Source organism: Thunnus thynnus, chromosome 1 (genome assembly GCF_963924715.1).
Source record: "Thunnus thynnus chromosome 1, fThuThy2.1, whole genome shotgun sequence".
Taxonomy (NCBI): Eukaryota; Metazoa; Chordata; class Actinopteri; order Scombriformes; family Scombridae; genus Thunnus; species Thunnus thynnus.
Window position 1 is genome coordinate 28,857,635 of NC_089517.1, and position 22,620 is coordinate 28,880,254.

Consider the following 22,620-nt stretch of genomic DNA (forward strand, 5'->3'; position numbering starts at 1 on the left):
CATCTACACATTTTGTGGCCAATACAAAATCCAATATGGGAGATTTTCACAAGTCAAGTGTGTTGTTCAAGAAATTAGATTAGTTTTTGAACCTGTGACAAATTCCTTAGTTGTACCTGTCAAAAGTGAAGGCTCCCTGTTGGCCCTTATCAAATTTAGTGAATTCATTTTCTCTCCAGGTATAGGAGTCATGCTGGTGGAGGTTATTATTCTGTTTGTTTGTCAGCTTGTGATTTTCTGCTACCGGTGAGGAGTGACTGCTTTGCATCCAGAGCCTGTTGTCTGCTGCCACCTGTTCCTTCATTACCTGGACCCATATTACTCTTTCTTTATGTGGATAGAAACTCTTGATCCATGAGGGGGAAATCTGCTTTTTCTGATTAGGCCTTGGATATAGTCAGAATACATCCACTTGAGACGTGAGGGCATGAAATTCTCATGTTTTAAAGGGTGAGGATAATAAAAAATTAAAAATAAATGAATAAAATTATATATATATATATATATATATACATATGGAGGGGATATTTAGGCTATGAAAGTCAGAATTGCTAGGCTCTTACATGAGTGGCAGTGCTGACAACACCTACAGAGGCTGCCAAGACTGTTCAGTGTAGACACTGCAGACTGGGTCTCTTCCCGTGCTGTCGTCTACAGCAGAGCACTCTGCTGTGAGAAGCTAGACCAGGCCAGACTCGCCTCATCTTGAGTCACGGTACAGTGAGTACAGGCAGCCTCAGGCTTTCACAGCCCTGATGCTCACAATACATTCTTCGTGAGGTATTAAATTAATATAAGAATACAAAGATACCCAAAGCAGAAAATGAATGTGATCTAAATGCCAGGCCCCTGTGCTGTGGGAAGGCTTGAGTAACAACGCTGGAGGAAGATGTTTGCTCAGTGCCAGCCTCATTAAATCCAGCAGTCCAGTCCTTTCAACTGGCCCATCAAGTTGAGAAAGAACTGAAAAAGGTCAGGAGGTGGGATGAAATGAAATTAGAACGGGAAAAACTGTGCTGTTAACGCTGCCACGTTGGGGTATTGATTTAACTAATTGAAATGGCATCGAGGGAGAGACACCAGATGGGTCTCCTCTGGCCTGAGGTGGGGTGCTGGCTGGCTCTGATAGGATCCCATCTGAGACGCACTGTCCCTGGGGTCCATGCTGATGCCTCCCTTCATTCCCCAGCCTCTTTCTCACAGTTATCTACAGCCAACACATTCTCTTGGTTCTGGTGATAGAATGTTTATGAAACACTTTTCGCATGGGTAAGTTGAATAGCTTCTGAACCTCTGAACAAGAACTTGTTAATTTTTTTGCATTTAGCACATGCATATTTGTCTTTTTTTACACAGCAAATGATAGATTTAGATAGAACAAAAGTCAGCAGCTGAGGGAGGAATAAAGCTTAAGAAAATGGTGACAGAGATTAGAGTAATGTAGAAATACAAAAAGAAAGTTTTGGCAGGATAAACATATGAACAACTATTATGTAAGGTTCGTTGCAGCAGCCGTGACTAACCAAACCACAAAACATGAGACCACCCTGGCAAAGTGCCGTCTCAATGGCACTATCGCTTAGCTGTTCCTGTTTAAAATTTCATGAAGCGCTTACAAAATTAGGACACACTTTTTGTATGAGTTACTATGAAATAGCATGAAGTACTGCACTACAATAAGGCGGAGACTGTATTTGTTCAGTGGCTGAATACACACTCTCTTACTGTGCAGTTGCAATATTCAGCTTCACTGGGAAAACATTTGTTGGTTTCAATGATCTTCTGATAGCTCTGTTTTAGTAATGTGCCTCCTGTAAGTAGCACTCAAGCTTAAACTTGGATCTGGAGAGCAGCTTGGACTACTTTTCTCAAATGGAATTTCTTATATACAGTCATATACATACACTCATACACAAGAAACAGTTGTATGTTGCAACACTGTCACTGGTCAGCCTCATATTTCCCTGACACTGTGTCCCCCTGCAGTTCCCTCATATTTTTGATTTCTACTCCCAAAAAAAATATGGAAATCTAAATCAAAGCCTGAATTTGTAGTGACCCTGTCAGGATGAGACATTTTGTGAAAGATGAATACAAGTTGTGATTATGGAGTTCTTTTCTCCCTGTGTCTTTGCTTTTATGATCTTACTAATCATATCCTGACTGCCCCCTGGCTGCCTGTGTCCTTCTGTCCTGGTGGTGCTCTGTGCTCTTTCCCAGCATGCACTGCCTGTAATTAAATAGGAGCCTGGTCCTCTTGACAGTGTCTGTGGCTGCTTTCTCTGCCTGGCAGCCTCCTCATCCTCTCTCTCTCTCTCTCTCTCTCTCTCTCTCTCTCTCCCTCTCTCTCTCTCTCTCTCTGTCTCTCACTCACACACAGACACTCCCTCCCTCTCTCCTTGCTTGGATGTCACATGAGGAACTGACTCTGGTCTCTGTCTCTCAAATGATTTAATTGGATGCAAACTCAGGAGCACAGACATCAATACGGAACTATATCTGCCATAAGGCAGAGCCATTAGTCAATACTTCGCCCTCCACACGCCGAAGGCTTTTGTCAGACCTAATTACCCAGTACTGTATTCAGTGGAGCTTCACCAGTGGGGGACTGGGACTCCTGTGGGATCTGGTTAGGATCACAGTTCATTCCTAGTATATACAGTGGAGTTGGAAAGTTCACAAAAGCAAATATCACTCACTATTCTCTTCCATTTAATGCCGACATCTAAATGACTGCAGTCATGAGAGGTGCATATTCAGCTCTACTGTCTTCCTTGGTTTAGAGATATTATGTCTTGGAGGCTCGAGCAATGTGTGCGCCGGACATCAGATGACATGAAATTAATAACATGCTCTCTGCTCCTTTCTCCTTTGTGGTGATGTAGAGAACCCACTCTTGTGTTTTTAATAAAAGGACAATGATGCACTGATAGAGATCAGCTCTACATCTTTTCATTATGTAGCCAACATTTTGTTACAGGTCATTCCCCCGGGGCACCACACAAACACACACACACACACACACACATACAGTGGGAAAGCGCACAATAAAAGATGCAAATGTAATGCATGCATGCATCCAGCAACCTTGTTTCTAAATGGCCTGTATTTAGGTTACAGTCAGATTGATAGTGTCCAATATGATATCTGCACAGCTCCACTTAAAGCATCACATACTAAGTACAGCAATAGACTAGTCAGGTAATGTAACAATGTCAGTCAGTGACATTAGTAATGATGATATTTTCTCACTTTCTCTGACTAGTGAATCTTGCCCCGAGCTTAGGAAATTCATATGAGCTCCCATAGTTATAGAATATGTGTGTTCTTGTTGTATTTTTTCAGTTTTTTTCATGTGAATTACTATTTATTCAGTCTGAGGATGTTGACAGTTTTGGCTAACAAACACCAGCTCATTAGCTGGTTGGCCAGCTAAACTGGCAGGTACGAAACACTATTGAACGTAACCATGGTAGTTGCAAAAGTTAGTGTTACAACTTTGTTGAAACTTTGACAGCCCAAAATACATTTTCCTTTTATTGTATTTAGATTTATGTTTATTTGCTTTTTAATAGGGCTGTAGTCAACCAAAGAAAATCTTGGTCGTACATAATGGTCGTAACAGGACAGAGTGCACAGTAAACTCGGCAGCCACACATTTCTCTGTTCTGTATTTCTCTGTTTTGTGTCCTCAAGTTATGCTAACCCATTGTTGCTAACTTTAGAGCTAACCCCCTTTACTTTTCCAGCATTTGAGGAAACAACAGACGTGACTTTTTAGCATTTATTAACTGACTGTACTGTACTGACAACTTACTACTAACCTTTTCCTCTGCTCCACTCGCACCCACCGTCACTTCTCTGCCCCTCGCTCTTTCCCCCTCGCTACGCAAACGGAGCCACGCGACCAATAGTTTCCCAGGCAACGACAGAGGTCGACTCACATACCAGAACAACGCTGCACAGAGACTCCCAAACGCTATCGATTTCAAAATATTTTTTTTTGGCCTGGCGGGGGTTCTCGTTGTGTCATTATGGAGAAATGTTCAGTACGTTCAGTAAACGTTGAGTACAGTTAGACCCAGCAGTCTCCATTAGGTTGGGCGAGTTCAAAGTTGTGAAAACACAACAGGGGTGTTTTGAATACACCCCCGTTTTCACAGGTAATTTGTTAGTCTGTCCCTCCCGCCGCAGGAAATAATGGATTACTCCTGGAAAGCTATTGATGTAGCACTTTTCTCCTTATGAAAATAACACGGAGATTATTCGACCAATGAGAATTTAGTCGGACGAGAGCATATCGACCAACTAATCGACCAGTCGATCAGCAGACTACAGCCCTACTTTTTGAGTCAATTTTAAAAATGGAAATGGAAACATGGACCTATCTACAAACTAAGTATATATACTATATGGAAGTTAAGTAACATACACTAACCTTGTACATGTATGTGTCCCTCCAGGGCGCCTCGTCCAGCCTGGTAGTCAAATTTGCGGACACTGATAAAGAGAGGACCCTGCGCAGGATGCATCAGATGGCGGGGCAGCTCGGCATCTTCAGTCCCATGACCATCCAATTTGGGGCCTATGGCGCCTACTCTCATGCTGTAAGTCTCAGCCCGGCGGGGGAGGAGACGGTGAGCTTTAAAAAAGAAAACAAAAAACTGTTGTGATTTGCGGTTTGAATTCACTATGTTTCCCACTAGGCATGTGACACCCCTGAACAACTTCTTAAGTGATTCACTGTATTAAATGGATGTTGGGGTTTACATTTACACATAGGCCGTACAGAAAATGCTACACTGCTTTTGATATTGTGTCTTTTTACCCCTTCATTTGTCTAGGGAAGGTGCTTATCATGTATGCCTGGCACTACACTGTTTTACTTTCATACAGCTGTAAGCATTCACTTCACATTCACTTATCATCCCCACATTTCCTGACTTAGTCTGTGAATTTAAACTGCCAACCCGAGCCTCGCTCTTTAACATTTCATCTACTTACACATATTCCTTTACACTCAAACAGAGGTGCACGTCATTACCAAGAACCCACACCCGCTCACCCGTTCACCCCCTACCCCTTTCCCTGCCAGCCCACCCCACCCCCATTTCATATTCACACATGAAAGTCACAGCCTGAGTTAGGAGTCTGTGAGATTTTGCACTCACACAGTAGCTAACAACTCACCCTGACAGAATCGCCCACTCACACACAATCTCTCTACTAACTCTGCCACCGTGGCACCCTTTCTCTCTATACATATACAGTCCATATAGATTTATGCATAATCTCCAGCATGCTAAACTCATCTCACCACACAGTCTTTATCTTGTTGCAGTATAATGAGCACAAGGCCAGAGCAGTGTTACAGTAGCTGAGAAGCAACGCTGCAGGGCAACACAGACACTCTGTTCAAGAACAAGGCATGGGCCAAGCAAACAGAGATGTGAGAGTAAACATGCTCTGGTCCTGCGGCTATTTCACCCTCCTTTCCTTTTCTGTCCTTGCCTTCATCCCTCCCGCCATTCGCCTCTCTCCCCACTGCTCTTTAATCCTACAGCAGATGATGCAACAGCAAGCAGCCCTGATGGCAGCAACACAAGGGTCCTACCTGAACCCCATGGCAGCCATCGCTGCCGCGCAAATGCAGCAAATGGCAGCTTTCAATGTCAACGGCCTGGTGGCTACTCCCATGACACCATCCTCAGGTATACACTAATAGGCACAAACACGCATGCACTAACTGGCGCGGGTGCAGGAGGCGAGGCACGTGCAAACACACACACACACACATGCAGGACTTCTCTCTCCATTTCTCACTGCTGCCCTGGAACATTTTCATCATTAGCAAGAATTATAGAAGCAGTAATAATATATTCATTCAAGGCCTTTCTGCTTTTGCCCTTGTTACATTTTTTAAGGTGTAGGCTCCATTTTCTGGGCCGAAGCAGACATTGCCAGTGTTGAATTAAAGGAAGCAAAGCCTTGTGAGTGAGGCGTGATGTGAGATGTACAGCATTACTTGACACTCATTGGCAGCCACATTATAGTCTCTCTCTCCTCCTCTCTCTCACTCTCTCTTTCTCTGTCAGTCGCTCTCTCCCTCTGTGTCTCTGTGACAGTGTGTGTTTTCTGGGAACAGAGCCAATCTGATGACTTTGGATGCAGAGTCCTTGGCTTATACAATATAAGAGCAAAGATTTGTGTGAGATAATCCCGGACCTCAGTCTGAACTATCTTTTTGGCCCTTGTCATGAGGAGCTTTGATGGCTCGAGACTAAGTAGGCAGGCCGCCTGAAGGCAGGGTCATTGCAAATGTATTAAATAAAGTGGCTTGACGCTGCACCTGGCATTTGTAATCCACAAGGCCTACATATACTAGGTAATGCCTATCAAACATAATCCTACATGACTTAAATGCCCTTCACCTGGATTAGTAAAATAATAAAAATCCATCAGCACAAAGGGCACTGACAAGGTGACAGAGTTGGAATATCACCCCATGGAGGAAGGGCTGCTGTTAGAAGAAGGGACGCGGGCCTCATACATTATGGCACATTTTGTTGCGAGTCAGTACCTTCAAAAGCGCAGTTACTGTATGTAGCCCAAGTGACAAAAATGTGCGCTTAAACAAGGCATAATAATGAGGAAATATTCAGAAAATCAGAGTGCTGCCATTATTATTTTGCAATGCAGTGGCGGATGAGTGCTTCTTCCCTTCTTCCACCCACACACCACAATCAGTGTGCTACTTTGACTGATTTTTTGTAACTGTACCTTTTGTTCAGGCTGAATTGGTATAAAATTTATACCCTAACTACATTGTACATTCATAGCGGGTCAAAAGGTAGGCATTTGTGCTCACAAGGGTCCATTATGTTCCTGTTATAGGACATCTGTGAGAGTGGGTAGTTTTCACTACAAAAATATACTTCTCTATTTTTGAGTATGTAGCGTGTGAAGCATGCACCCTGCAGTTCATGTAATGACTGTACCTTTGCAGGCACCAGCACGCCCCCGGGCATCTCTGCAACAGCCGTGCCCAGCATAGCCACCCCAATCGGGGTCAACGGATTCAGTGCCCTCCCACCTCAAAGCAACGGGCAGCCCACCTCTGAGCCCATCTACACCAATGGTATTCACCCCTACCCAGGTGAGCCAATCAAGATTTGCATAAAAGAAACATGAAATATACCACTGTCACAAGACTGTTGCTTTGACCCTGACACTCCTTGCTATTGGTTGCTACCACTTGCTATTACTTGTACTGACTGGATCTATGAATGTTGGATCATTCTAGTGATTGTACTTGCGCTGAATAAGAACATCACCTAACTGCCATAATGCAAGTTCAACATGTCAGTAGTGACAAATTGAATTAGAAGAGACCTTTTTACTTTACACTCTCATGATGTCTATTTCTGATTTGAACTGAAGCGTTTTAAGCTTGAGGGTCAATCAGCAGTGTCTTTGGCAGATTTCTGAGCAGCCAGCCCCCGTATCATGATGAATCCATCATTTCATCCATCAGTCCATTCTGGCTAATTTGATGTGTCTCAGCCTGTCTTTAGCTTCTTAATGTTGTCTGGGACTGACTCCTGACGAACTGACAGACACACACTCCCCGCTTCTGCATTATGCAAAGACAGCTGCAATTGTAATGAACTACAAAGTGGTTTGTTTGGCATGTTGTTAATATTTGATGCAAGCATCTGGGGCGAACAGGCATTTTGAAGAACTGAGAGATATGACAACCCAAATTTTCTCCCACTCCCTGTGTGATCTTACCCCCTGATGGCGCTCTACAGCTTAGCCAATTTCTGTCTTGCTCTTTTACATTCTCTCTATATTTTTCTTTGTGTCTGCGCTGACCACTCTGCGTCCTCTTTGTCTCTCTTGTTTTCATTTTCCACTTAGTCACCTCCCCTTCTCTGTCTCTCTTTTCGTCTCTCTGCAGCACAGAGTCCAACGGTGACCGACCCTCTCCAACAGGCTTATGCTGGCGTCCAACACTACGCAGGTGATCCGTCTCCCCTGTATCCTCTACTCTCTCACTTCCTCCATCTGTCCCTATCCCCTCTCCCCTCTCCCTCTCTGTTTGTCACATCAGTAGACACTATGACAGGTAGAGATAGCTGGACGACCAGCCAATTTCCTCCCGGATTAGGCTACTTTACATTAGGATTGCAAAAGGATTTTCAGTTGACTTGATTATACACCCACACAAAAAAATCTTAATTCCAAAAGTACACCGAGAGCTGAGGATCTGAACCTGCCATAGCCTCCTACATAAGAGATGACATAGACTTCTCATAACCGCTGCTCTCTGCCTGACATCAACTCTCATTAACATGGTGTAAGTCTCTCTCTCTTTCTTTATGTGTCTGCTTAGTTGAACCGTACTCCGCTCCCCTTTTGCCATGCTCTTTGTGTAGTGATCCAGCAGCCAAATGAGCCCAGGCTCCCAGTCATAATGCAATTTATTTATGCAATGTCTAGAGGACGCAAATGAACAATGGAATAATGATTTGAGTTTTGTTGTGTCAAATATGAAAATGGAGATGTGAAAAATTCCACTCTGGTTCTCCCTTTGCAACAGCAGCCTACCCTGCCGCCTATGCGCCAATCAGCCAAGCGTTCCCCCAGCAACCAACCATCATTCCCCAGCAACAGAGGGAAGGTAAGAGCGAGCAAGCGCGCCCACCCAAGATAAAAGGTGATAATTGCCATGTTCCATTCTAATGTAGCTGCGCTGCTTTGAATTAGCGAGGGAGGGAAAAAGCTGGCTGGGGAAAATGTGAGAAAAAGGCTCCCCATTTAAAGAGAAGAACATTAGCAGTGAGATGGAAAGTTACTCTGTCATTATTCAAAAACTGCACTAATTCAAACTTGCAGCGTTGGACTGCTTAATCAGTCCATTACAATGTGTTTAAGTGGTTATAAATATTCATCAGATTAATTAGCTGCATGCATAATCATTTATTACCATTCCTAGTGTAGTGTTCGTTCTTATGCCACAGCATCAGATGTAATAAAGCATAGGATATACTGTGATGGTAAATCACTCTTTTTGACATCATTTGTCAGTCTCAATTATTCATCTATATGATTGTATGAGACAGCTTAGAGTGGCATGAATATTCAACATAGGAACTATGAAATTGAGTGTTTCCAACATCGCCTGGAGGAAGAGTTCGTTTATGTTTGCATTTTTTCGTGAGAGTGCATGCCGGGGTCACAGTGTAGAACTGTGTGGATACAGAGTAGAAACACACAAACTTGTCCTTCCATGTCAGCAGCTCATTCACTTTACATGCAGGCATAATTTCACAACGTAGAAAAACAACTACTGTTGAAGATATCCCATTTCTCAATGCTACCTTGGAGAATTTGAATCATTAGTAAGAATTATAGAGGTAACACACACACACACACACATACACATACATAGAGCTATTCTTGGTTGAGCCAGTGGCCTGTCTGAGTTCTGGCCTCCTCTGGGTTTTGGCTGCTCTCCCAGTCTGTCTCAGTCCACTGCCACAGTCTGCAGCCCTGCCATTTAACAAGAAACACCTAAACCTGAATACACAGACACAGTCAAGCCTCAGCTTCAACCTCCCACTGAAAGCAAACAGTTTGAACAATACATTCCATCAGTCTGTGTGTGCCTCTGTGTGCATGTGTATGTCAAAGAAAATCCTTCCAAATCCAAAAAAATATAATTTCAACCAGACAAATCTTAACTGTACACTTTGAAGAGATATGTCCTTTTCACTTCAGCTACGCATCTAAAGCAAATCAATGCGTCAATGATTGCTTGTGGTGATGACGAATGTTAAAAACGGGAAAATAACTGAGATGTCCTGTGAATGTCATACTGATGCTGCTGTTTTTCATTCAAATTTCAAAACCCTTCTGATTCCTGGAGTCTAAATGTTAAGTGAAAACTGTCACCAACAATATTAATCACTTAAATTATGTTTTTTAAAAAAATAATAAAATAAAATAAGCATATGCGATTCATACTATACCACTTCTCATCTTATGCTATGTGTACAACTCAGACAAAATAATGCAACCAGATCAACTTGTCAGTATGCACTTGTAGATTGTTTTGCATCTTGGCATTTTTCCTCTGTGAACCTGGCACATGTTTACAGCCATTCCCTTATTAAAATCAGGATTCATTAGACCATAGTTGACATATCATGCAACTTTTTTAAATCAGGAAAACCCATGTGGATGTTATAATAGTCTTTTGTTAAGCAACAGAATAAGCAGACACATTTACACACCCAGTCACATGATACTTTTCCTCCACACAGCTAAAGGGGACATACTTGCATACGTGAAAGTGGTCACGCGATCACCAAAAAACAAGGGGTGTTATGTGTCCGGGGAGAAACAATCTATCAACCGTCCTCACGCACCAGTTGCAGACATTTCTATCCCCCAAACAAACCACTTCTTTTCAAAGCAAACCTAAACAGACAGAACTGAGATTCAGCCTATAACTACTGGGAAAAAAATAAATAAAAAATCCCCATTCTGTCAACCTGTGTGTGTGTGTGTGTGTGCGTGTGTGCACATGTGTGTCCTCTATCTCGTCGAGGCATAGCAGCACTACAGCCAGCCACCAGTGCAGCCCTCTTATCAGCCTTCTCACCAGCTCCAGTCTCATCTCGTCATGCTATCACCCTGAGCAATGAGACAGGAGAGAATGCCAGTCAGGCAGCCAGCTGCAAGCATACTGTCCCTGAGTCCATCACATCTCTCTCTCTCTCTCTCTCTCTCTCTCTCTCTGTCCATGGTTTACTCTCTCTTTCTCTCTCTCTCTCTCTCCAGTTCATTCCTCCCTTTATCCAGATCGGCCCGTACAATATGTGGTGGCTAGGTGGATGAGTGTGGAGGGATGGAGAGAGATTGGAAGACAGTCCTACTGTCACACAGTAATTGGGGCAAAACCTTGGCTTATGTCTTAATGCGTGCTCTGCCTCCTCCTCCTCCTCCTCCTCCTCTCTCTCTATTCCTCTGAGTCTCGGTCTTTCTTAATATAACCGTCTCAATCTTTCTCTTTCAATCAACCTCTCTGTGTCTTTTCTTCCTCTTGTCGTCTCTGTTTTTATCTCTGGCTGTTTTTCTGTTTTACTTCTATCTCTTCTGTTTCTCTGTGGCTGTTTACATGTGCACACAGTTATTGCAAACACACTGAGACAGGGTTTTTTTTTTTTAGGGGGATTCAAATGGAAACCACAAAAAAAGCTGACAAAAGGACAAGTGTGACCTAATCACACTTTACAAAATGGGATTAAGGTGTATACAATCCACATATGACACAACAATTAGGTTTAGCACAACTAATATTTGTGCCACAGGTAACATAATCAGTAGAGTATGGTGTTTACATGGCTCCTGGCTTCCCAAATTATTGTCTTAATTGCATTATAGAGTCATTTTTTTCACCCATTTTTATCTCAGACAGTCTCTCTCTCTCTCTCTCTCTCTGGGCATCTCCTGTTTATGCCCCCATGTAACCTTCCTGTTGTCTTTTCTCATCACCAGGGCCAGAAGGTTGCAACCTGTTTATTTATCACCTGCCCCAGGAGTTCGGAGATGCAGAGCTCATGCAAATGTTCCTGCCTTTTGGCAACGTCATCTCCGCAAAAGTCTTTGTGGACCGAGCGACCAATCAGAGCAAATGTTTTGGTGAGTCAAAAAAATGGCAGTGAAGAGAAAAAGGAAAAAAAATCCATTAGAAATGACAAAGTTCCATGGTGGCTGTGTTTGGAAATCTTATCATGCCTCTTGTTGCTTTCCTGCAATTAGTGTTTGCTTTTGCTTTAATTCCCAGTGTCTATCCTAATCAAGCTGCAATTAACATATTAAAGGTGGCGTTACATGCCACTGAGCAAGGGGACGAGGAGGGAGATAGAGGAGCGATGCACACGTGCTCCCTGGCTTCATCACACAGGCATATCTAACAAGATGGTGGCAATGGAAAGAGGGGAGGGCGGTGCAGGGAGGTGGACGCTCTAATCACCTAAAATCACACAGGCCAAACCCACTGTGAATCTTTTCATCTTGCTACTGACCCAAACATCTTTTCACAATTGCCATTTGCTCCACACATCTCTTCATCACCCTCTCTATGACACCCTTCTTAACACAATCAGTATCCATCTCCTCCTCTCCACCATTCCCAGCCTCCTTTACCCAAGAGAATAGCATTTTCCCAGACCCCCCAATTGTCCAGCCGGGCAACCCAGCAGCATCCCGCCACCCCTCCCCTTCTCTTCTCTCGCCTCCCACACAGCAAACCAGTTCATCAGGGTGGAGGCGGTGCAGGTGGAATCCATGGGCTTAAAGAGATAATAATAGACTGGTGTGGGCCTTGCTGTTGATTCAGTTGGACAGCAGCACCCAAGAGACAGGCAGAGAGAGAGAGAAAGACTCCCAGCATTGGCTTTCTTTCAGTTCCTCTTCAACATGGCATGTCTATGAGGCTTCCTCTTTCTCTCTCTCCCCTCGTCTGTCTCGCTGTCCATCTCAGGACAGTCTCTCTCTCTCTCTCTATGTGTGTGTGTGTGTGTGTGCTCTCCTCTAAACATATGCCTCTCGCTATCACTATCCGTCAATCAACAAGGGGCAAGGACAAAGGGGCGGTGACCTCATCAGTCTCACCGGCTTATTTTTCACGGCTAGTAATTAAGATCTTGGCTGAAAAACAGCAATTTAACCCATGATTCTTTTGTGGGTTTTTTTTACTCATTTCTCCCTCCTTTTTATAGCAGAAGCCCCAGGGCTCTTTTGTAAGACATTAACAAATTAGGCAGAAAATGCTGTGCATTAAGGAGGATAAGTTATTAGGCCTTCAAGAACTTGGAACACTTCATCTTAAAAATGTGTGAGTTTAGCCTTGATGATGTGGTTAATGGGCATCATAGACACATGAACATGTGTAGATATACTGTATGAATATGTGCTAAAAGTATACAGATGTAGAAAAATAAATAGATGAATTGTTAAAAAAAAAAAAAAAGTAGAAATACTGGTGTGAAGAAAATCAGGTTTCCCAATATTTAACAACAGTTAACAGACAGGACAAGATCTTATTTGAATGAAGATGCAGCAGAATATAAGAAATAACTTTCCCCACTATTCTTTGGAAAGTATTCTAATGTATTCTAATTTAGATAATCCACTTTTTTTCCCCCCTTTCTCTTTTTCTAACTAAAATCTAAAAAATATTCATAATCTGAAAAACAGCCAACAATATGTAAAAATGTCAGGTTGGAGTCTAAGTCACTTTACCTACTACAGTATGTTTTTAACAGTATTATGTTCTGTATATTTTAGTGTTATTTAGTGATTCAAAATCTAATGGCTAGTAGGCTGAGTGTGTTTGAGAGAGACCCATAGATGAGGCAGGAATCTAAGGGTTCAAAAATACAAAGCTCTTTTACTTTATTTTCATTTCTTTGTGGAATTCCTTTTCAATGGGAGCTTAAATCACACATTTAAGCTCTTCAAAGAGAGAACAAAATTATTAACATCAAATTAATTCTCAGTAGAAATTGTGTGCGATAAAGGTGAATCAAATATTTAATGATGAAATTAACTTACAGGACGCACGCAACATGGCTGAGGCCAGAAAGAAAGAACAAAAGGAGGAAGGCAGTAAATATCGCCTCTCACTAAGGTGAAGTGATCGCACCTGAGGGGGGGCGGTTCCTTTCGAGGCAGCGTGCCTCACGTGTGATCATGTGACTCCTGGATAGGGACATTTAGATTAAATTTTTTACGTAATATTTTAAATGAGGTGCCTCTGGAAAAATGAGTTTCAACAAAAACATGTATGTGTACATGGCCTGATTTCTCTACTGCACAGGTGAAGTACATTTTTGGGATTTCGAGTAGAGATAATCAGACATCACTCTTTGAGATGGAGTGTTTACAGGGAAGCTTGAAAATTTGAATATGATGAAAAGGTCACTGGAGGAGCACTTAAGCATATTCTTATAAAGGATGAATTTCTGGAGTAGTTTTTGGAGGATACTCTTAAAGGATGCACCCATCACCGTCAATTTAGACAGATGTCGGAATATATTCTTTGCACTGTGATAAAATAGAGATAAATATGTGACATAGTGTGATATTAAACACATGATGAAAAATCCAGTGGATTTATAAAACATTTCACCTCAAAGCAATTAAAAAAAAAAAGATGACAAGAAAGCATGAGTGGTGTGAATGTTAATTTAAAACAATGTAGTCTGGGATAATGCATCTTTGTGTTACATTTCAACATAAAATACATATATTAACATAACCTGTGTTATTAGTTAATAATGCTTCACCGAAATGGATGAGTTGATGAAACATACATAACACTCAAAAGTGATCAAAAGTGTGAAACCCATAGACATTCACTGCTGAGGAGCTATACAGCTGGGTTTAATTTAACCTGGGACTCTATGGATACGACACTCTTAATCCTCTACGTTTAGTAACTCAATATTGACTTTTAAAGTGATCAAAGCTTACATTGTTGAGTGGAATTAGCTGGATTTAGCTAGAAAATGAATTTCAAAAGGTCTTGCAAGAATGGAATGACACACGCTCACACCTAAAATAGAAAGCTCTCTGCTTTTTAGATATGGTGAAAAAATACACACGAGGAGATGCAATTTACCTAAGGGGCTTCTGAAAAGAGGAGACACTTTTCTCTGCTGTTTTTTTTTTTTTTAGTTAAGTTATTTAGCTTTTTTTGTTCTTTTCCACTTTTAAGTCAGGGAAAGTTTTACATTTACTCCACACAGATTCTCAGAGTGTATCTAACGCTTTGAAATAGTCTTTAACAAGCACACAACAGCCATATCTGTTCTATAAAAGGACAAGCAAATCTCAGATCAACATGTAAAATAATGATTATAAAAAAATTATAAAAGATAACTAAAATATAATGAAACTGGAAAGTGTGTTAACTTCCGATTACAATTTCTGGTGACTTTGGGCTCATGATCAGTTTTTTGTATCACCGGTAGGTTGACTTACTTTTCTAAAGGGAGTTGAGTGGTCATTATTGCAGAGCAGGGGCTGTTATTTTCCAGCCTAGGAGGGTATTCAAACTAGGACCTCACCTCTAGACTACAGCCATCCCTGCATTTATGCAGAAAATGGTTTTTGTAGTGCCACACAGCATCACCACATCTCTTTTTTAGTCACCTGACTGTGGAAAATGAAATACAAGCTGCAGCATTCTGAGCTTCCCAACCTGGTCCTTGGTTTGTATTTTCCCTATTGTCACCTAATAATTTTGCAACTTTGTGTTTTTATTAAAAATGCATGACATTACAGTGCATACAGACACTCTGGTGATATGGATGGCTGCAGTGAGAGCAATACCTTAAACACTAGTAGTGTTTGGGGTATTGAGTTGCACAGCACCGCACACTCAGTGCTGCATCAAAGATATGAAACATCAGCCAGTTACATTGTCTCTAGAAAACAGCCACAACTGGAAACATATTCAGATACCTAACTGTTCCAGCCGATTATTTTAATGTGCAGGGATTCAAGTGCTGAGAGTTTGCAGTGCACTCTTTGTCCTCTTCTTCTGTACTTTGACCCCCAACATCCTATCACCTTTTTGGCATGAGGATGTAAATGTGAGGTATGGAGATTCATTAAAGCCAGGGAGTAGGTGTGTTTTTGTGTGTGTGTGTGTGTGTATTTGTGGGATTGGGTTGGGGATCACTGCCAACTGACAGGCCCTTCCCTGCTCAGTTTGTTTAAAGGGTTTGTAAAAGCAGCAGCCTTATCTCCCCCGTACTGACAAAAGCCCGCCCTCTCCCCCCAAATTAAATTGGACCCATAGCGGTGTGATCAAATCAGTTGGCAGGCGGAAAATTCAGGCCGTCAATCACAGAGGTGTCTGATAAGAGCAGGCAAGGAGTCCCGGTGTAGAAAGCTGTGGGCTCATTCCGCCTCGACACCCAGGTGATAACTCAGAGCAGCAGGCACCTCCGTCCTACACACCTTGCTCCTAGCATCTTGTCACGACCCCCATGCCCTTTACTCTTTACTTAGATACATGTTCAGTCACACACATACATGAAAATACACACATACACACACACACACACACACACATACGCAAATGCAGTCCTGTCGTTCTCATACAGCTCTAACACTCAGGTAACATTTACAGACACCGCTTTGCTGTAAAAATCCACACATGACATGAGACTCCTTTTTCTCTCTAATCTTTGAACACCTTTTCATGTTTTTTTGTTCTCTGCTCAAGTTAGACTCCCGGTTTCTAACAGCTCTTTTTCTTTTGATTTCTAATATCTGTGTTATTAGCCTTTGTGGTATTTTATGTAATCTTTTTAATTCCGAGATTTTCAATTAATCTGCTGAAAGGGAAAAACAAAGACCTATTGTTGTGTCATTGTTGAGAGTTAAAAAGGGTCTTCTTTCTCACTCTCTGTTCTTTCATCTCGCCTCCTCTTGTCTCTTTCCCTCTCACTCTCTCTCGCTCTTCCTGTTTCTCTCTCATCTCTCCTCATTCTTCTCCCTTCCTCTGTTATTCCTTTTCTCCATTTTCCCCATTTCTCTCTGCCTCCACCTCTCTCTCCCGCTCTGTGTTCTTGTCTCAGGCTTTGTGAGTTTTGATAACCCGTCCAGTGCTCAAGCCGCTATCCAGGCCATGAATGGCTTTCAGATAGGCATGAAGAGGCTGAAAGTGCAGCTAAAGCGGCCAAAGGATGCCAACCGACCTTACTGACTCGTCTGCTGTCCATACCCAGGTATAGTAACACTCATGCCACAACACACAGTGCCATACCATGCCTGTTCTCAAACCAAACTGTCCACTTCACAATTTGATAACTACTGGATTTGCACAGTCTTGTTGCTGCAGTAGATGTGAATGTCTGAGAGTTCATTGCCTCAAATCTTAATTTAACCATTATGCAAAAACACATTACTCTTTAAAATTCAAACCAAGGTAAAATTTTTCTCCCCCTAATTTATGTTTATTATAAAATAGTACTGTGTTTGCATTTTAAGAAATATACTCTAACTGTATGAATAAGAGTTGTATTCAACTATTAATAATTGAAAACTTAAAAAAAAATACATGAATTTAAATTCCACTGATATTTTTAAGTATACTTTGCTCTATTAATTTCTGACCACAATTAAAACAAATTGCATTTTTTTTTAGTCGTAGAAGATTCGAGATTTAGTTTATTGTCATTTTCTTGTGTACTTGCATACACACACACAAAAAACCAAAACGAAATACTGTTCTTGCCAGCTCACAGCAGTGCAACAACAACAGAAAGGATAAAGATATATATCTAAAAATTCCTAAAAAATTATAAAAACATATAAATCCTGAGAGAAAAAACAATAACGAACAGTTAGCAACACAATGCATTAAAGTGCATTTAGAGAGAAAGCGCATGTTTCAGTTTGATGTTGACAGCTGCTGCATGTCAACAAGTGACCAAAACTGATGGGGGGGTTATATAATCCATTTGCTGTCCAGAGAACATTAGCCAGCATGATTGTTGAAACTGCTGGTTTGTATGGGTTAGCAGTTAGCCTAGCGTGCACTCCTCCATGCTTGCCCCGCTTCTGTATCCTATTGTATCACTTTTGATGTTTCCTCTCCAGCGCAGCTCCAGGCAAGGCCGTGCTCTCCTTTGGGCCCACTGGGCGTAGACAACCAAGTTCACTCAGCTGATTTAGCTCCCAGCCAGAATTTTTTGTAGCAAAAGCCTTTGTTACGAATGTCCAAAAGAAACTGACAATCATAGACATATTTCCCTTGCACTCCACACAATGGCACAGACGTAGGCGTAGACAAGGACAAAGACACAGACACTGCATAGTAGGAACTAGGAGAGACCACCACAAATGTTGGTCGTGCCGCCATTACACCAGCTCATGGAGAGAGAGCACAAATGCCACCAACAAGGACCCCTTAACATCTCTTCTTATCTTCACAAAATAACTCTTCTGTTAACTTCCTCAGTGCAGTTTCTCCTTTGGAATGTTGGTAACAGTGGCAGTTAGCAGTTAGCAGCTAGCAGCTAGCTAGTTGTTTTGATTCAAAAAATATATCCAGAGGTGATTTTCCCACTTTGTTAATGCTGATTAATGCTGCCTCTTCCTTAAAAGTCCTTTCTGAAGATTATTCGAAGGTTATTTTGCAAAATGTCCCACTTTTCAGATCTAAGTTCAAGATGTATTGAGGAGCTCATTTTTGGTGCAGCTACTGTCTCAAATAACTTTTTTTTTGTTAGTATTCAGATTATTTACTTAAGTAAAAGTATCAATACAGCAATGTAAAAATACTCCATCACAAGCAAAAATCCTGCAAGAAAAATTTTGCATGAAAAATCCTACTAACGTAAAAGTACATAAATACTTAGCGGCAAAATGTACTTAAATATTAAAGTAAACATACTTATTTCATCCTTATGACTGATATATTATTACATATGACATAAGATTATTAATACTGAAGTATCAGTGTTACAGCAGCATGTTACTGTTGTAGCTGCTGGAGGTGGGGCTAGTTTGAACTACTTAACATACAGTTAGCTAGTTTAGTCCAGTGGTTCCCAACCTAGGGGTGGACCCTTCCAAAGGGTCAGCAGATAAATCTGAGGGGTTGTGAGATGATTAACGGGAGAGGAAAGAAGAAAAAACAAAGTTCTGATACACAAATCTGTTTTCAGTTTTTGGCTTTTTTCTCTAATCTTTGATTTTGCTGAAATATTGGATCATTTGAACATTTATTGAAATTAAAAGCATGTGAGAAGTTTAGAGGGAAAAATCACTATTTGGTGGAGCTGTTAACAACTCAGACATCTGAAATGTGACCCCGACTACACACTGCTTTTTAAAAGACGTCAAAAGGCAAAGTGGTTGGAAACCACTGGTTTTATCTTTAACAATATGTTGTATTTTAAAAGCTTGTTATATTATCCATTGTGTCAAATCTCTTATTGGTGACAATTTATATCACCTTCAATAGGACTAACTAATAAAACTACGAAATGCATGAATAGCCTAGCTTAGTATTAAATATAATTAACAGTGAGAATTCTTGCTTGTAATCACTCTCCACCTTTGTCCCCATGAGCCCTGATGTGATTTAAAATTGTCTGATTTCAGGTCACCATGTTTCACAGAATCAGCCTCTTGAGCTTTTTGTCGGGTTGCCCTTCTTCAGAGAGTTGTTTTTTGATTCTTATGGGGTTTGAAATCTCATTATTACCTGCAGGATGCTCCAGTACAAATTGATGACATCATCAATACCCATCTGTGCATAATTAGCTGACTACTGGGGAAGGTGTTGAGAATCGATGCAAGTCGTTAAGTTACGAATTCACGAAAGCAGATAACAGTAATTTCTTTTGGCATTATATTTCTGTCAGCTGTTAAGCTACATTCAGAGGCTCTTTCAGTTGAACCTTTGCTTATATGGAAATTCATTGATGAGCTGCATAATAATACAGAGCAGATTTATAGTATAACAAATTTTTACAAGACTGCTGACAACCATGATGAGTGAAGGCAGAACGTTAGAAGAGAAGTTCTCACAAAAAAACAAATAAACAAAAAGATGCTTAATGGAAAAGCACTTACTCACCCTATAAACTGCAGTCGCTAGTGTAACGGTGGAGACCAGCACCAACCCCAGTAAGCACTACTTGGTTAGTTCAAGTGATGCTTCACCATTCAGTCCTCGACTGAATAATCTATTTTCATATTCTACCACACTTTGTTTGCAAAATTTTGCCAAAGAACAAAATGCATGGGGATAGCATAGTGATTATTGTCTGGGTATTATCTGGTTCTTTTCACAATAAAAAGGACATGTGTCCTACATTTGTTCTTATTAAGTCTTACTATGAGTACATGTCCTTAAATCTCATTTTAATTCGCTGTAACCTTGTAGCGAACCAGCACTAAACACTTTGACTGTTTATGATGTTATCATGCACAGAAATGCATAAATATAATATACACAACAAAATATCCAATGCTAATCAATGCTAACTTTTAAACACCTCACAAAATACCAATATAAAATCAATGTGCAGCTCTGGAGCAAGTGTTTAATACTACATGAAGGTGTAAATTTAAACTGTGCCAGTGTTTACATCAACAGTTAAATTAATACAGAAAATATATAATAGATTTGCTGAAATCAAGCTAATTCTTTAGGAATAATTGTGAACCACAGTCACCGTGCATTTATCTGCTGTTTGTAATGATGCTGGCATTTAGGAACTATGCACACACCAAACAGAGCAAACAAGAGATCTTGCAAATGTATTAGAACCTATTTTTACTTTGCTGATAGTATACCTGCTACTGGAAAGCATCAATATTCTACTGTTCCTTCTTTTAGCCCTTAAAAAGTCAGTGCTTTCATACAAAATAATAAAAAAGATGGTTTACTTAAAGTAACCCCATCCCTCAATAAAGAGTAATTTCACAGTGTCAGGCTTGATTCAAAGAATCATCGCCCATCTGTTACAAAGTGCAGCTGCTAGTGCAAAATAATATAGATGCATGCTCTCTCTACCCAATTGGCTAGACAACTTTTGATTACAATAAGATAAGCCTGGGTTATATTTCTCCATAAATAAGGGCATGGTAATACCATTTGTTTGTTTTAGATTTGACTCTTTAAAAGCCACAAGATGGCATTCATGGAAGGTGGAATGCAATACAAATGATAGATGCTCCCTTTATCCCTTGCTTGATAGCATTTGAATAGAGCTGTGTCCCACTAATTGAAGAGAGGCTTTCAAAGCAGACACCCTGAGTAGAGGGGGAGCATTATTTTGATTTAGCACAAATGGATTAGGGACAAATGGAAAATATCGTGCAACAGCATTGAATGACAGGACAGTCATTGAGACGTACTCAGAATGTCTCTCCAAGCACAGACATTTCCTACAATAACATTCTGTCACTTTATCAGGAGGTGTGTGCATGAGAGCATGTCGGTTCATGTGTGTGTTTATTTCATGTCCTCCTTCGTCTCTGGTCTGGTTCAATCCATCTCTGTGTTTTTCTTCTGTTATTACACCACTTCTGTTGTTAAGAAAAACCAATAGACCAAAACCAAGACCAATCCCATGAAAACATTAAATAAAAAAAAACACGCTAGTGGGGCTTCTGAAGCCAGGTCTGTATCACAACTCCAAGTTATAGATCCATCAAAATCATGAGATATTTTATATAAAGAGGATGTATTTGAGAAAAAAAAAAGACCAATTTCCTTTTTTTCCTTTTCATTTTTGCCTTGCATTGTTAAAGAAAGTACACTGAGTTCTTGAGCGACAGACTGAAAATAATAATAAATTAAAATAAGTCCAACTGCAACTGTTTAATTTTTCTAAATTCAAGTACAATATAATAATGAAAAACTTTGATGAAACTTGAATGATGAGTTTTTTGTGTTGCTTAGGTAAAAACCTCAATATGTAGATAACTTCAGAGGCCTCCCTTTCTTTTCTCTAATACTTACGATTTTGCCTTGAAGTTAAATTAAAAACACGATCAGACAGCATTCTCTTCCGCTGGTCTCAGGAGCCCTGCTACTCTGAAATTGCGTTCTGTGTCTTAAAGATAAACTTAATGCAAAAAAGCTGAAGCACTCACTGTACGGCCACCCTCATAGCAAACAATGCAAGGCAAATCCAATTACTGTAGACAGGACAAGTTTCTGAAATATGCATTCCTGCTTTAAGGGTTATCTTTGTGAATATAAAAACATCAATTCAACCTTTTAACCTGCAAATGTTGTCAGCCTGAGAATATTTCACCACCACAATGAGTCACAAGAAAAAGGCCTTTTCTGTGGTGTGTTGATGATTATTTGCTGTTATTTATGTTTTACTTGTCATTTTTTTTTCTCCAGTCTTTATGGTAATAACCATAATAACCTCATTTGATTTGTCAGGCAGAATAAGTGAGAGTGTGGAAAGGGTGCTTTGAATTCTGACTTAAGGAAAAGAAAATCCCATTGTTTCTTTCCTTCTTTTGCACCCCACCAACCTGGCAACCTGACTTGGCCAATCACAGTGTGAGGTGGCCTTTCTCCGCTATAGCCACACCTCCCACACCTGTCATGGGGCCAAGTTCCCACAGCTGTAAGTTGAACCCATGGTGTCATTTTATTTTGGATGACGTCATGTGGTGGGACTGTGACTGCGTTGCATGACGTGGCGTTGATTGATATCTTTAAACTCTATCTCTTTATATTCTGCCCTCCTTTTATATATATATATATATATACTGTATATTGTATATTGGCAGTTTGTGGAGTGCAGTAAACCGATGCCTTTCTTGGCTGGTACCTGTTGTACATAATGTAACTGACGTGCTGACTGGTTGGTTGACTATAACTGGAAGTGGCCTTTAACCCTTTGTGCTATTGTACCGTGTGCCCTTGTGATGTTTTACTTTCTCTTGTGGGGTTCATGTGTATGGATGTACTGTATTTTCTATTTCTCTATTTCTTCACATCCACATCAACAGTGTTTTTTTTTCCAGCAAATTATGATTTTTTATGAAAAG

General features: G+C 40.8%; 1 protein-coding gene and 2 long non-coding RNA genes across 4 annotated transcripts in view; 1 reads left to right on the forward strand and 2 right to left on the reverse strand.

Moving 5' to 3' along the window:
- LOC137186056 (uncharacterized) overlaps positions 1-4,529 on the reverse strand; it is a 99,568-nt gene extending 95,039 nt beyond the window's left edge. The window contains exon 1 of the long non-coding RNA XR_010928963.1: positions 4,439-4,529. This is a non-coding gene — a long non-coding RNA (uncharacterized lncRNA). The remainder of the gene's footprint in view (positions 1-4,438) is intronic.
- celf6 (CUGBP Elav-like family member 6) overlaps positions 1-22,620 on the forward strand; it is a 152,007-nt gene that overhangs the window by 120,116 nt on the left and 9,271 nt on the right. The window contains exons 6-12 of the mRNA XM_067594659.1: positions 4,464-4,637; positions 5,564-5,711; positions 7,007-7,156; positions 7,961-8,023; positions 8,603-8,683; positions 11,566-11,709; positions 16,665-16,814. Of these exons, the coding sequence (XP_067450760.1) occupies positions 4,464-4,637; positions 5,564-5,711; positions 7,007-7,156; positions 7,961-8,023; positions 8,603-8,683; positions 11,566-11,709; positions 16,665-16,792 (888 nt within the window). The 3' untranslated portion in view covers positions 16,793-16,814. The remainder of the gene's footprint in view (positions 1-4,463; positions 4,638-5,563; positions 5,712-7,006; positions 7,157-7,960; positions 8,024-8,602; positions 8,684-11,565; positions 11,710-16,664; positions 16,815-22,620) is intronic.
- LOC137186047 (uncharacterized) overlaps positions 4,552-22,620 on the reverse strand; it is an 86,885-nt gene continuing 68,816 nt past the window's right edge. The window contains exon 4 of one of the 2 annotated variants that reach the window (XR_010928957.1): positions 4,552-4,642. This is a non-coding gene — a long non-coding RNA (uncharacterized lncRNA). The remainder of the gene's footprint in view (positions 4,643-22,620) is intronic. The other variant, XR_010928959.1, reaches the window with a different exon arrangement.